At 44.5% G+C, this 13,406-nt stretch overlaps 1 protein-coding gene across 3 annotated transcripts in view; it reads left to right on the top strand.

The window, feature by feature from the left end:
* Positions 1–10,266: 10,266 nt before the first annotated feature.
* Positions 10,267–13,406, top strand: part of RABEP1 (rabaptin, RAB GTPase binding effector protein 1) — a 106,454-nt gene continuing 103,314 nt past the window's right edge. For all 3 annotated transcript variants that reach the window (XM_077482394.1, XM_077482395.1, XM_077482396.1), the window contains exon 1: positions 10,267–10,419. In XM_077482394.1, the coding sequence (XP_077338520.1) occupies positions 10,386–10,419 (34 nt within the window). In that variant the 5' untranslated portion in view covers positions 10,267–10,385. The remainder of the gene's footprint in view (positions 10,420–13,406) is intronic.

The raw sequence follows: 13,406 nt of genomic DNA, 5'->3' as shown, positions 1-13,406 counted from the left end.
GATTCAGATATGCCATGTCTGCCGTGGGGACCCTGATCTGCACCAAAGCAAGCAGTTTCTCCAGTGTTGCGTTCCTCTTGGATCTGTCATAATAAAATTTGTTGTGGAACTGCCACAGGCAGGGCATCTCCTTGTATAGCTCGAGGAAGAGCCCCATAAAGTTGGGATTGGTGAATGGGTCCATTTTGTCTGCAAGATACAACACAAGACAAACCCTCAAATACTAATAATGCAATTAAAATCCCTCCTAATCTTGTCCCAACATTGGCCTAGATACAAGCAGTCTAGTCTAGTGAAGCACCAAGTTAAAAATGTTACCTTCGTTTCCACGTTCGCCGCGTCCGTGACTCACACTCTCCTCCCAGATCGTACGGACGATACACATGTGTGGCGTTTTATATACAGTGTGCATGCGTGAAACTCCACCCGCCCCTGACGTTCTTTCCAGACTATTCCCCGCCCCTTCGCTTCCCACGCAGTGGGGAGAGCACATGGCGGAGAGAACGCAGGTGCGCACTAATAGTTCCACTAACGAGGAGGAGGGTAAGGAAAGCCCGGAGCCTGAAACGTCCCGATCCAGGAAGACAAGATTTAAGGCCTCAAATATGTATTTTGGAGAGATGTTGGAGATGGTCGACATATTGAACAGGACCGACTATGATGGGAAGTATGGACCTTACCCAAACCCAAATATCAGAAAGGCCAAGATCATGAATAAAGTTGTGAAGAGTCTTCTGAAGAATTTTGGGGTACGCCGATCCAAGGATCAACTGAGAAAACGCTGGTCAGACCTGAAACTGAGGGAGCACGAGCAGTACGTAAGGATCAAGCGTGTTCTTAAAAAAAGTAAGTAGTTGTGTGTTCATATCATTATTCTTGCTTGCATACATGCTCCATGTGCTTGGATTTCATGTTGTGCATTTTTAAATGGCCACTTTCAAGGTCATGGTTTCGTTCGTTCGTATGAAACATCGTTCTGCAGGGAAGTATTCCAGCTTAACAAAGTGGCAGCAATAATGTTCTCACCTTGTAACTCGGCCCAAAAAAACAATTGGACAACACTTCCAAGCAATGTTTCATATTCCTATTTATGCCCTCTGTGTGCTAATTAATCTTTGTTTACATTCTCATAGGGGAGAGAAGACTCGGCAAGTATGAGGACACCAGGGACCATGAGGACACCAGGGACCACACCCCTCCCAAAGAAGGGCAACTTCCAAAAGAAGAAACAGAGGAGCAGGAGCAGGAGCAGAAGGAGGAGGAAGAAGGAGAGATTGTGGAGGTTGGCCAAGTTGTCACCACAACAGGTGAGTGTCGGAGAACACAGCTTCCGGTAAGCTCATCAATGTATATCACCATATTTGGATTACATGGTGTGTTTGTTTGTTTTTTTTCTAGGTGATGTGGAGGAAGATTCCTGTTTTACCAGTGAAAGTGCCCAGATCTTGATCGGGGAGATAATGGTGTGCAATAGGGATTTGGAAATTGTACAACAAAACATCAATGATGTTAAAAATAAAATGAAGAACACCATTGATGTTTTGGGGAGAGTGTGAAAACGAAAAAACTAGATAGGGTTTTATTTTTGTTTTATTAAAAAAAAAGTGGATTTAGCATAATACCAAATTTGGAAGATGCACACAGTGTGTAAACATGCGCTATCTCCCATCATGGGGAATCAATGTACATGTTTTGTGGAAAGTGTCTGAGATGAAGGGGTTGCAGCCCCAAAGCATGTACATTGATCCCCCATGATGGGAGTTAGCACATGTTGACACACTGTGTGCATCTTCCAAATTTGTATTTTTCAGGGGTGACACCCCATGTGATGAAGGCAATATCAGCCCAGTTTGTACATACTCATGTCTGATATTGTCTTCACTTTTCCAAGTTGAACTTTGTAAGTTCCTGTGTTCTGTATTTTACGGTTTGATACATGCCTGTTTACACAAAAAAACAAGTAAAAAATAAATATGATTAAACTCGGTTTTGGATACCCAAAATATCTTGGTTGTGTTGTAAAAACCTTTACTAAACGCACATATGAATGTGCTTGTATTAAAAAGTTTCATTCTCAACAATGTGTGGCTTCCTTTTTCATTGGGATTACAATGTATTTGTAGTCAAATTTGAGTTTGTGCTGAGAAGGAGTGCGATTTACTACAGGCAACTCCACTTTCAGGTGTACTTTTGCAGTGCACTTGTAGTGCATAGTGGATGTGCCTTTAGTAAAAAGCACCCAGAGGTGTAAATTTGGACAATCATGCCATTTTCCTCCCAGGGTGCTGAAAATGAGCATGATTTACACTACACATTAGTTAACAAAAAGAAGGTGTGTGTGTAGCAGACCAACAACATAATAAGATTATCCGAAGAAGAGACTGTCCCCTCATCTCGGGGTTTGCACTGTTGCTGAAAAAGGCACAACTTGACAAAAAATGGCAAAGTGGGAGGCCACAGTCTGCCATTCCTGTTGCATTGAAGGACACTGTGTAGTGACACAAGAAAACAAACTAGTAATTTGACAAATCAACATTGCATGCAGATTAGACACACACATTTTTGAAGACAATTAGTATAACATTTTTTAAAATTAGTATTTAAAGCCTAAAGTATAAGGTCCCCTTATGAGAGTCCTAATCCCCCCCATCTGATGGGCCCTTGATAAAAAATGAGGGGGGATGTTTAGGAGAGGTAACCCTCTCCACTTGATTGAGAGCTGAATTCGTAAATAATGTGTGATACTTTGTGAAGCCCCTCCTTAGTTACACTATTGGCAGCCCACCGGACAGGTAAGAAGTGTCATAATAACAAAATGGAAGGACATTTTGACATTATGCTATTACATAGCAATAAACTGAATATGTTGAAAAAATAAAACTAGCATTTGAAAGTATTGAGGCAGGCCCTTACACTACATGCTTTGGTGAATTTGGCCATAAATGTGATCATGAAAAAAGTATTTAGAGAGTGTATTGGGTTGGGTCAAGTCATGAGATAGAAGATTGCTATCAGCTGAGGTAATAGTTGGGGAGAGGGGGGTTACTAATGAGTTTGGCACAACTCCAAAAAACAAGAAAAAGGTCACTTTGCATGAATTGAAGCACACACATCACATTTGTAGAGATTTTAGGGGGTGTTTAGGGAAAAGCAATACTATGGAGCTGCCAAAAGACATTGTCAAGTGACTAGACTCTAGATTTAGGGGCCAAGAAGAGCATGGTGGGGAAGTTAGTGAGGCAAATCCGCATGAGGACAAAGGGGCAGAGTATATGAATTAGAGCATATTGCAATGATGGTAATTAGGGAATGAGGAAAGAAATGCAAGACATTAGCAATCATGAAATACATAGAATGTGATGTTTACGGTTAAAAATTTGCATAATATAGTCCTTCAGCAGGAGCTGAATGATGGCAGAACAGGTCTCTGTAATAATGATCCCCAGAGCCTGGGGGGAGATGCCTGTAGAGAACTTGAGGTCCTGAAGGTTCGTCTACATCCTCATCGTACAGTTTGTGCTGTGCAGGGGTTCTTACTTTGACTTTGACACAAGCCCTTTGGCTTGTGTCAAAGTCAAAGTAAGAACCCCTGCACAGCACAAGCTGTACGATGAGGACGTAGACGAAACATGAAACACGAAACATGTTTGGAAAACGGTCGGGTGGTCAGAAAGGACACCAGAAAGCAACGCTAAACAGCAAGGCCTGAAAGGACGACCTGAATAGCAGAAGCAAGCAGACACTAAAAAATGCCTTTGAAAGCGTACTATACCAAGATAGAGTCCACAATGAGAAGCAAATACTTAATGACTGCACGCACTGATTATCAGATACGCAAAGACAAGCAGAAACTGAAGAGCAGTAGCGATCTGAATCACTAATCTGAAAAGCACGAATCGTCTTTCACCAAACTTCTACTAAAACACGAGATCAGCAGAAGGAGCACAAAGGGTGCCGGACGTGGTGCTGAACTTCCTTTTTCTAGTCCCGCCGTACACGGCTTACGTCACCGCGTTTTTGGCAACCGCGAAATCAGACAACTTGGCCCGACCGTGTGTATGCAACAGTTTCGGGCACAATCCGTCGGACTCAATCCGACGGGCAAAATCCGACGGATTTGGTTGCCGAAATCTCCGACCGTGTGTACGTGGGCTAAGACTCCTTGGGGAAAACGAAAATCCCTTAAATAAATATTTAAATAATCAATAATTCTTATAATAGGAGTCTGGGTATATGTGGTTTCCTACGGTAGGGTAGTGAAAATCTGAATATGCGTCTATCAATTCCCTTAGAAAGTATGTACATTCAACTAAGGAAGGGGTAGCTGCTCAATTAGTAAGAAACAAGAAGGGAACTAATTCCTCATTATAGTCCTGTTTGTTACATCTGTCACTTTTCAGGTGTCTGCTGGTTTTCCATTAGCAAGTTATTGAGTGCACTTTAAATGAATCACAGAGTTAACAAAATCCACGGAAGGATATGATTGCCTTTCTCAGTTACAGAGTAGCATAGTCAATTTATATTTCTCATTAATACCTAATGTCTCAATAGTGCTTTTCAGAGAGCCTCCTACACAGCAAATGATAAGAACTTCATTCATTCAGCACATGAGATATTAAGTCAATTGCCGGACAAAACACAGCTGAGCACTTCATAGTTCACAAGCTTGTTATACTTAGCTTTCAGAGGGCTGTTCATAGATTCACAGACACTTGATTTCCTCATGCATATGTGTCACGTCTGCTTAATGATGTCAATCGCTTAATAGTGTCCCGATAACTGACCTCCATAGCTTGCAATTTAAATTTTCAGTCATACAGGAACCCATCCGCCAAATGGTCAGGCTAATCCCTGTTTGTTCAGTAAGTCAATATCATCCAATACTGACCAGCATTGTCGCTTAGAGGACGGGACATGAGTTGTCATTAACCACTTCAGCCCCGGACCAATTAACAGCCTAGGGACCAGAGGTCTTTTTACAATTTCGCACTGCACTGCTTTAACTGGTAATTGCGCGGTCATGCAATATTGCACCCAAACGAAATTTGCGTCCTTTTCTTTCCACAAATAGAGCTTTCTTTTGATGGTATTTGATTGCCTCTGCGATTTTTATTTTTTGCAATATAAATGGAAAAAGAACGAAAATTTTGAAAAAAAAAGATATTTTCTTCTTTTTGTTATAAGAAAAATCGAATAAACTAAATTTAAGCCATACATTGAGGGCAAAATGTATTCAGCCACATGTCTTTAGTAAAAAAAATGTCAATAAGCGTATATTTATTGGTTTGCGCAAAAGTTATAGCGTCTACAAACTAGAGTACATTTTCTGGAATTTACACAGCTTTTAATTTATGACTGCCTATCTCATTTCTTGCTTGGAAAGTAGACACCCCAAGGAAATTGCTGAGGGGTATGTTGAGCCCATCGAATATTTTTTTTTTGTCCTAAGGGATTGAATAATGACAAAAAAATAAAAAATTTTACAAAAAGTTGTCACTAAATCATATATTGCTCACACATGCCATAGTTATATGTGGAATTGCACCCCAAAATATATTTTGCTACTTCTCCAGAGTATGGGGATACCACATGTGTGGGACTTTTTGGGAGCCTAGTCGCGCACGGCACCCCGAAAACCAATTACCACCTTCAGGATTTCTAAGCGTGAAAATTTTTGATTTCACTCCTCACTACCTATCACAGTTTCGAAGGCCATAAAATGCCAAAATAGCACAAAACCCCCCAAAATGACCCCATTTTGGAAAGTAGACACCCCAAGCTATTTGCTGAGAGGCATGTTGAGACCATTGAATATTTTTTTTTTGCCCCAAGGGATTGAATAATGACAAAAAATAAAAAAAAATTTTTTTTTACAAATAGTTGTCACTAAATTATATATTGCTCACACATGCCATGGTTATATGTAAAATTGCACCCCAAAATACATTTTGCTGCTTCTCCTGAGTACGGGGATACCACATGTGTGGGACTTTTTGGGAGCCTAGCAGTGTACGGGGCCCCGAAACCAATCACCGCCTTCAGGATTTCTAAGGGTGAAAATTTTTGATTTCACTCCTCGCTACCTATCACAGTTTCGAAGGCCATAAAATGCCAAAATAGCACAAAACTCCCCCAAATGACCCCATTTTGGAAAGTAGACACCCCAAGCTATTTACTGAGAGGCATGTTGAATCCATGAAATATTTTATATTTTGCCACAAGTTGCGGGAATAATACAAACTTTTTTTTTTTTGCTCAAAGTTGTCACTAAATGATATATTTCTCACACATGCTATAGGCATATGTGAAATTACACCCCAAAATACATTCTGCTGCTTCTCCTGAGTACAGGGATACCACATGTGTGGGACTTTTTGGGAGCCTAGCCGCGTACGGGACCCCGAAATCCAAGCACTGCCTTCAGGATTTCTAAGGGCATTCATTTTTTATTTCACTCCTCACTACCTATCACAGTTTTGAAGGCCATAAAATGCCAAGATGGCACAAACCCCCCCCCCCCCCCAAATGACCCCATTTTGGAAAGTAGACACCCCAAGCTATTTGCTGAGGGGCATGTTGAGACCATTGAATATTTTTTTTTGTCCCAAGGGATTGAATAATGACAAAAAATATAAATAGTTATTTTTTTTACAAAAAGTTGTCACTAAATTATATATTGCTCACACATGCCATGGTTATATGTGGAATTGCACCCCAAAATACATTTTGCTGCTTCTCCTGAGTACGGGGATACCACATGTGTGGGACTTTTTGGGAGCCTAGCTGCGTACGGGGCCCCAAAAACCAATCGCCACCTTCTGGATTTCTAAAGGCGCAAATTTTTGATTTCACTCCTCACTACCTATTACAGTTTCGAAGCCCATAAAATGCCAAAATAGCACAAACCCCCCCCAAATGACCCCATTTTGGAAAGTAGACACCCCAAGCTATTTGCTGGGAGTCATGTTGGCTGAACGAAAAAAAAGAGATTGATCGGTGGGTATGCCCACCATTAGAATACCTCCCTTCATCCACCCACTTCTAATGATGGACATACATGCACCATTTATATATGCCGAAGCATGGGGGTACTCTCCCACAAAAAAGTTATGCCACGTACACACGGTCAAACTTTTCCACGGGCAAGCCCTCCGTCGGAATTTCGACCGTATGTACGCGGCATTAGGAGCAAAATCGCTCCTCCGCCCTGCTGCCCACCATGCTTCGGGAATATATGCTCTTTTTTTAACTGTAGTGGTGAAATCACCTCCTACAGCGTTGGAGTCGTGGCTTTATGTATCGTGGGAGCAACCGCTATTGCTGTCAAGATAAATAAATCCACGCTGCAACTGAATGGCGTACCTGCTAAGCAAATTATGGTTAACGTTAAAACAAAGTAACATTATAGTATAACAGTAAAACCTTACCATACCATACCTGCAAAGCAAATGCCAAAAAAAACAGTAAAAAATAAAACATTTTTTAACACAACCTGTGCCTAAAATATATATATGCCGAAGCATGGGGGCATCCTCCCGCAAAAAAGTTATGCCGCGTACACACGGTCAAACTTTTCCACGGGCAAGCCCTCCGTCGGAATTTTGACCGTATGTACGCGGCATTAGGAGCAAAATCGCTCCTCCTCCCCTGCTGCCCCCATGCTTCGGCATATATGCTCTTTTTTTTTAACTGTGGTGGTGAAATCACCTCCTACAACACTGGAGTCACGGCTTTATGTATCGTGGGAGCAAACGCTATTGCTGTCAAGATAAATAAATCTGCGCTGCAGCTGAATGGCGTACCTGAAAACAAAAAAAATGGTTAACAATAAAACACATACACGTACATACGATCTGTGAACAGAGGGAGAAGCTGACGCGACGATCGTGCAAACAAAGGTAAAATTTTGAACTTGGTACATCACTAGCCTATAATGCTTCTAGATTGAGGCCTGCATTAGTGGAGTTTAGCCTGACATTAGGGTTTGTCTTGTGTCGTGTCTTGCAGAGATTATGGACGGTTTCAACGATCACAGTTTCCTCCCTCTGTTCATCTGAAAAAAAAAATTTAAGAATTTTTAACATTGCAGCGTGACGAATGTGCTATATCGATTATGAGCAGTAGTTTTACTTGAGCGAGCGCTTCCGAGTCCGAATTTGATTGTGAGCATGCGTGGCACCTTGTCCGTCGGAGTAGGCTACACATGATCGGAGTATGTCCGATCGGAGCATTTTATCAGAAAATTTTACCAGCAAGTTGGAAAAGTTGGTCCGTCGGATATTTCGACTGAAACAGTCCGATGCAGACCACACACAGTCGGAATATCCGACAAAATGGTCCGATAGGAAACATTCCGTCGGAATCTCCGACCGTGTGTACAAGGGCTGATAGTTTCAATGTGTATGCAATCAGGAAGGCCCTTGCACTACATGGTTTTGGTAAACCTGAAGGAAAGAATCAGCAGAAAATCTGATAGTGTGTATGGGGCTTTATTGTTGATCAAAGAGGTAAAGTTCTATACCTGGCACATGTAATCTTTATTGCTGCAAAAATGGCTGAAGTTAATAATACATTACTAACTAGATGACATAAGACACCTGCTAATATTCACCATATATTCCTCAAGATATCTGCTGGCAGGGTTGTGGTATGTCAGCCACACATACACATTCTTTAAATTGGAAATTCTCAGATTGTCCGCCGCAATTTTTCAGTCCTGCTATAAGTTGATCACCACCATATAAAAAAAAAATTCAACCATAGTTTGTAGACATATAACTATAAATTTTGTGCAAACCAATCAATATACCAGTGACGGCCCCAAACCCCCCCCCCCCCCCCCCCGAAGCCTATTAGAGCCTCTGCTTCAAAAAATAACACCTTCCCATTGGACTCCATGGTCTAGCGCGCGTATGTAGATCAGGGGGACCCCCACCACCCCCCCTTTCCAATGTGTCTGGCCGCCTGATCTACTTACAGGGTGCTGGACCATAGATTCGATTGGGAAGGTGTTATTTTTTGAAGCATAATAGGCTTCAAAGAAAGGGGGGGGGGGTGTTTGGGGCACAGAGCACTATGCTCCAAGCCCACCCAGTTGTGTGAGAATAGCGAATGTATATATGCTATTCTTACACTAATCCTCCTCCCGGCCAATCAGTAAGCGGGTCATGAGACCCGTCACCCGATTGGCTGAACGGAGAGGCAATCCTATTGGACCAAAATGTTATTACCTATAAAGGCCTGAGCTGCAACTCATGGCGTTATACAATTCCAAACAGAAATAAAACAAGATGAAGCTGCGCTAAGGATTGATTTTAAAAGGCACAAACCATTGGAAATAAGCCAATGCGCTTACTAATGGCAAACGGGTAAATGTAAAATGTTTTTTTTTGTTTTTTACCTACCTTTGTAGTAATATTTTGCATTTACCCATTTGCCATTGGTAAGCGCATTGGCTTATTTCCAACGGTTTGTGCCTTTTAAAATCAATCCTTAGTGCAGCTTCATCTTGTTTTATTTAATCCTATTGGACGCCTAGGAGGAGGAGAGAGGAGACGTGCGGCTGTGATGGACAAGACACAGGAGTCGTTGCCCGCAGCTTGCCACCCACCACTGCTAGATGGGGTAAGTGCTGGTTCGACTGGCAGACAGTGAGCGGGCGAGCCACTGCAATATAAGCTTATTGGGATTTTTTTTACCATAATACACAGTGGCCCAAATGTGTAAAGAAATTAGATCTTTTACTTTTTTTTATTGGATATGTTTTATAGCAGAATATAACAAAAATATATATTTTTTCAACTTTTATTGTTTATAGCGCAAAAAAAATAAAAAATAAATCCCAGAGATCAAATATCACCAAAAGAAAGCTCTATTTGCCAGAAAAATTTATATAAATGTAATATATTTACAACATTGCATGACTGCACAATTATCAGTTAAAGTAATGCAGTGTCGTATCGCAAAAAATGGCCTGGTCAGGAAGGGGGGTAAATCTTCTGGAGGTCAAGTGGTTATATGTTTCTTTTCCCTAATACGCTGTGTGCTTTTACAGTGACAGCACACGGGATACTGTAGCTAAATAAGTGGTAATTGTATGATTAAGGAGTGTTGCCTAATGATTCCAAAGGTATCTACAGAAGAGATCTTTTATCTCCCAGAAGTTGTGGGTAAATACTCTCACATATTTTCATCACAACAGCTAATTCCCCTGCCAGACAGAAACATGGCATTCCACATTCCTCGCCAGGTCGCAGCGTCACGTCCAGCTACGTAATGACGCTGCCTGTCACGCTGTCAGAATGACGCGGTACTCGAAGATGCCCAGGCCGAGCTCAGTGCTGAACGTTTCCCGACACTGACCGTAGCCGGCTTTGGAGGTCGGGATGGCGGAGTCGGGACAAGATGCCCCCGAGGGCGGTAAGTGCGCCCCCAGAACTGGGCTTTGTATGTGTGTGTGTTGGTTCATGGGAGGTTGTCAGGCAGGCTGGGGGGGTCGGGCCGTGCAGTCCTCGGTAGTGGCTGGATGTAGTTCTGAAAGCTCGGGGAGGACACATGTGAGCACCCGGTGTGTGATGACAGGCCTGTGTAGGTACCGCTACATGTTCTGCTTGTATAATCATTGCACACACCCTGCCTGCCACATCTCACATCCTGCAAGGCAGCCTGTGATAGCGCTGCGACTTGTAGTTCTACAATCATCACCGTTCTCTCATCTCACCTAAGTCTGATGTGATCATTGTTCTCACCGGTGTCTATAGCGATCTCTGATGTCACCTGAGTCTGGAGCAATCACTCGTCTCCGATGTCACCTGGGTCTAAAGTGATCACACGTCACCTGAGTCTAGAACGATCAGTTGGATCTGGTGTCACCTGGGTCTAGAGCGATCACTCGTCCCCGATGTCACCTGGGTCTAGAGCGATCACTCGTCCCCGATGTCACCTGGGTCTAGATCTATCACTCGTCTCCGATGTCACCTGGGTCTAGAGCGATCACTCGTCTCCGATGTCACCTGGGTCTAGAGCGATCACTCGTCCCCGATGTCACCTGGGTCTAGATCGATCACTCGTCTCCGATGTCACCTGGGTCTAGAGCGATCACTCGTCTCCGATGTCACCTGGGTCTAGAGCGATCACTCGTCTCCGATGTCACCTGGGTCTAGAGCGATCACTCGTCTCCGATGTCACCTGGGTCTAGAGCGATCACTCGTCTCCGATGTCACCTGGGTCTAGAGCGATCACTCGTCTCCGATGTTACCTGGGTCTAGAGCGATCACTCGTCTCCGATGTTACCTGGGTCTAGAGCGATCACTCGTCTCCGATGTTACCTGGGTCTAGAGCGATCACTCGTCTCCGATGTTACCTGGGTCTAGAGCGATCACTCGTCTCCGGTGTCACCTGGGTCTAGAGCGATCACTCGTCTCCGGTGTCACCTGGGTCTAGAGCGATCACTCGTCTCCGGTGTCACCTGGGTCTAGAGCGATCACTCGTCTCCGGTGTCACCTGGGTCTAGAGCGATCACTCGTCTCCGGTGTTACCTGGGTCTAGAGCGATCACTCGTCTCCGGTGTCACCTGGGTCTAGAGCGATCACTCGTCTCCGGTGTCACCTGGGTCTAGAGCGATCACTCCTCTCCGGTGTCACCTGGGTCTAGAGCGATCACTCGTCTCCGGTGTCACCTGGGTCTAGAGCGATCACTCGTCTCCGATGTCACCTGGGTCTAGATCGATCACTCGTCTCCGATGTCACCTGGGTCTAGAGCGATCACTCGTCCCCGATGTCACCTGGGTCTAGATCGATCACTCGTCTCCGATGTCACCTGGGTCTAGAGCGATCACTCGTCTCCGATGTCACCTGGGTCTAGAGCGATCACTCGTCTCCGATGTCACCTGGGTCTAGAGCGATCACTCGTCTCCGATGTCACCTGGGTCTAGAGCGATCACTCGTCTCCGATGTCACCTGGGTCTAGAGCGATCACTCGTCTCCGATGTCACCTGGGTCTAGAGCGATCACTCGTCTCCGATGTTACCTGGGTCTAGAGCGATCACTCGTCTCCGATGTTACCTGGGTCTAGAGCGATCACTCGTCTCCGATGTTACCTGGGTCTAGAGCGATCACTCGTCTCCGATGTTACCTGGGTCTAGAGCGATCACTCGTCTCCGATGTTACCTGGGTCTAGAGCGATCACTCGTCTCCGATGTTACCTGGGTCTAGAGCGATCACTCGTCCCCGGTGTCACCTGGGTCTAGAGCGATCACTCGTCTCCGGTGTCACCTGGGTCTAGAGCGATCACTCGTCTCCGGTGTCACCTGGGTCTAGAGCGATCACTCGTCTCCGGTGTCACCTGGGTCTAGAGCGATCACTCGTCTCCGGTGTCACCTGGGTCTAGAGCGATCACTCGTCCCCCGGTGTCACCTGGGTCTAGAGCGATCACTCGTCCCCCGGTGTCACCTGGGTCTAGAGCGATCACTCGTCCCCCGGTGTCACCTGGGTCTAGAGCGATCACTCGTCCCCCGGTGTCACCTGGGTCTAGAGCGATCACTCGTCCCCCGGTGTCACCTGGGTCTAGAGCGATCACTCGTCCCCGGTGTCACCTGGGTCTAGAGCGATCACTCGTCCCCCGGTGTCACCTGGGTCTAGAGCGATCAGTCGTCCCCGGTGTCACCTGGGTCTAGAGCGATCACTCGCCTCCGGTGTCACCTGGCCCCACAGTCCTGTTCTCTGATAAGGACACTGTTCTTTAATCTTATCTGGTCCTGCAGTTCTACAATAATTCCCATTCTCTGATATGATCACTGTTCTCTGATCTCACCATTCTACAATAACCGCCGTTCTATGATCTCACCTGGCCTCACAGTTCTACAATAACCACCATTCTCTGATCTCGCCTGGTCCTATAATTCTACGATGAACATTCTTCCCTAATTTTACCTGGTCCTCAGTACAATAATTTCTGTTCTCTGATATGACTATACTGTTTTCTGATCTCACCTGACCCCACAGTTCTACAATGATCACTCTCCTCTGATCTCACCTGGTCCCACAGTCCCGTTCTCTAAGAACACTGTTCTTTGATATTATCTGGTCCTACACTAATTTCCATTCTCTGATATGATCACTGTTATCTAGACTCACCTGGCCTCGCCATTCTACAATAAACGCAGTTCTATGATCTCACCTGGCCTCAACGTTCTACAATAACTGCCCTTCTATGATCTTACCTGGCCTCACCGTTCTACAATAACCGCCTTTCTATGATCTCACCTCACCGTTCTACAATAACCGCCTTTCTATGATCTCACCTCACCGTTCTACAATAACCGCCTTTCTATGATCTCACCTCACCGTTCTACAATAACCGCCTTTCTATGATCTCACCTCACCGTTCTACAATAAACGCCGTTCTCT

The sequence above is a fragment of the Lithobates pipiens genome, unplaced genomic scaffold, assembly GCF_037356315.1.
Source record: "Lithobates pipiens isolate NorthernLeopardFrog02 unplaced genomic scaffold, aLitPip1_a1.2 Scaffold_16, whole genome shotgun sequence".
NCBI lineage: Eukaryota > Metazoa > Chordata > Amphibia > Anura > Ranidae > Lithobates > Lithobates pipiens.
The sequence above is the reverse complement of the archived record's forward strand: the minus strand, read 5'-3'. Positions and strand labels throughout refer to the sequence as shown.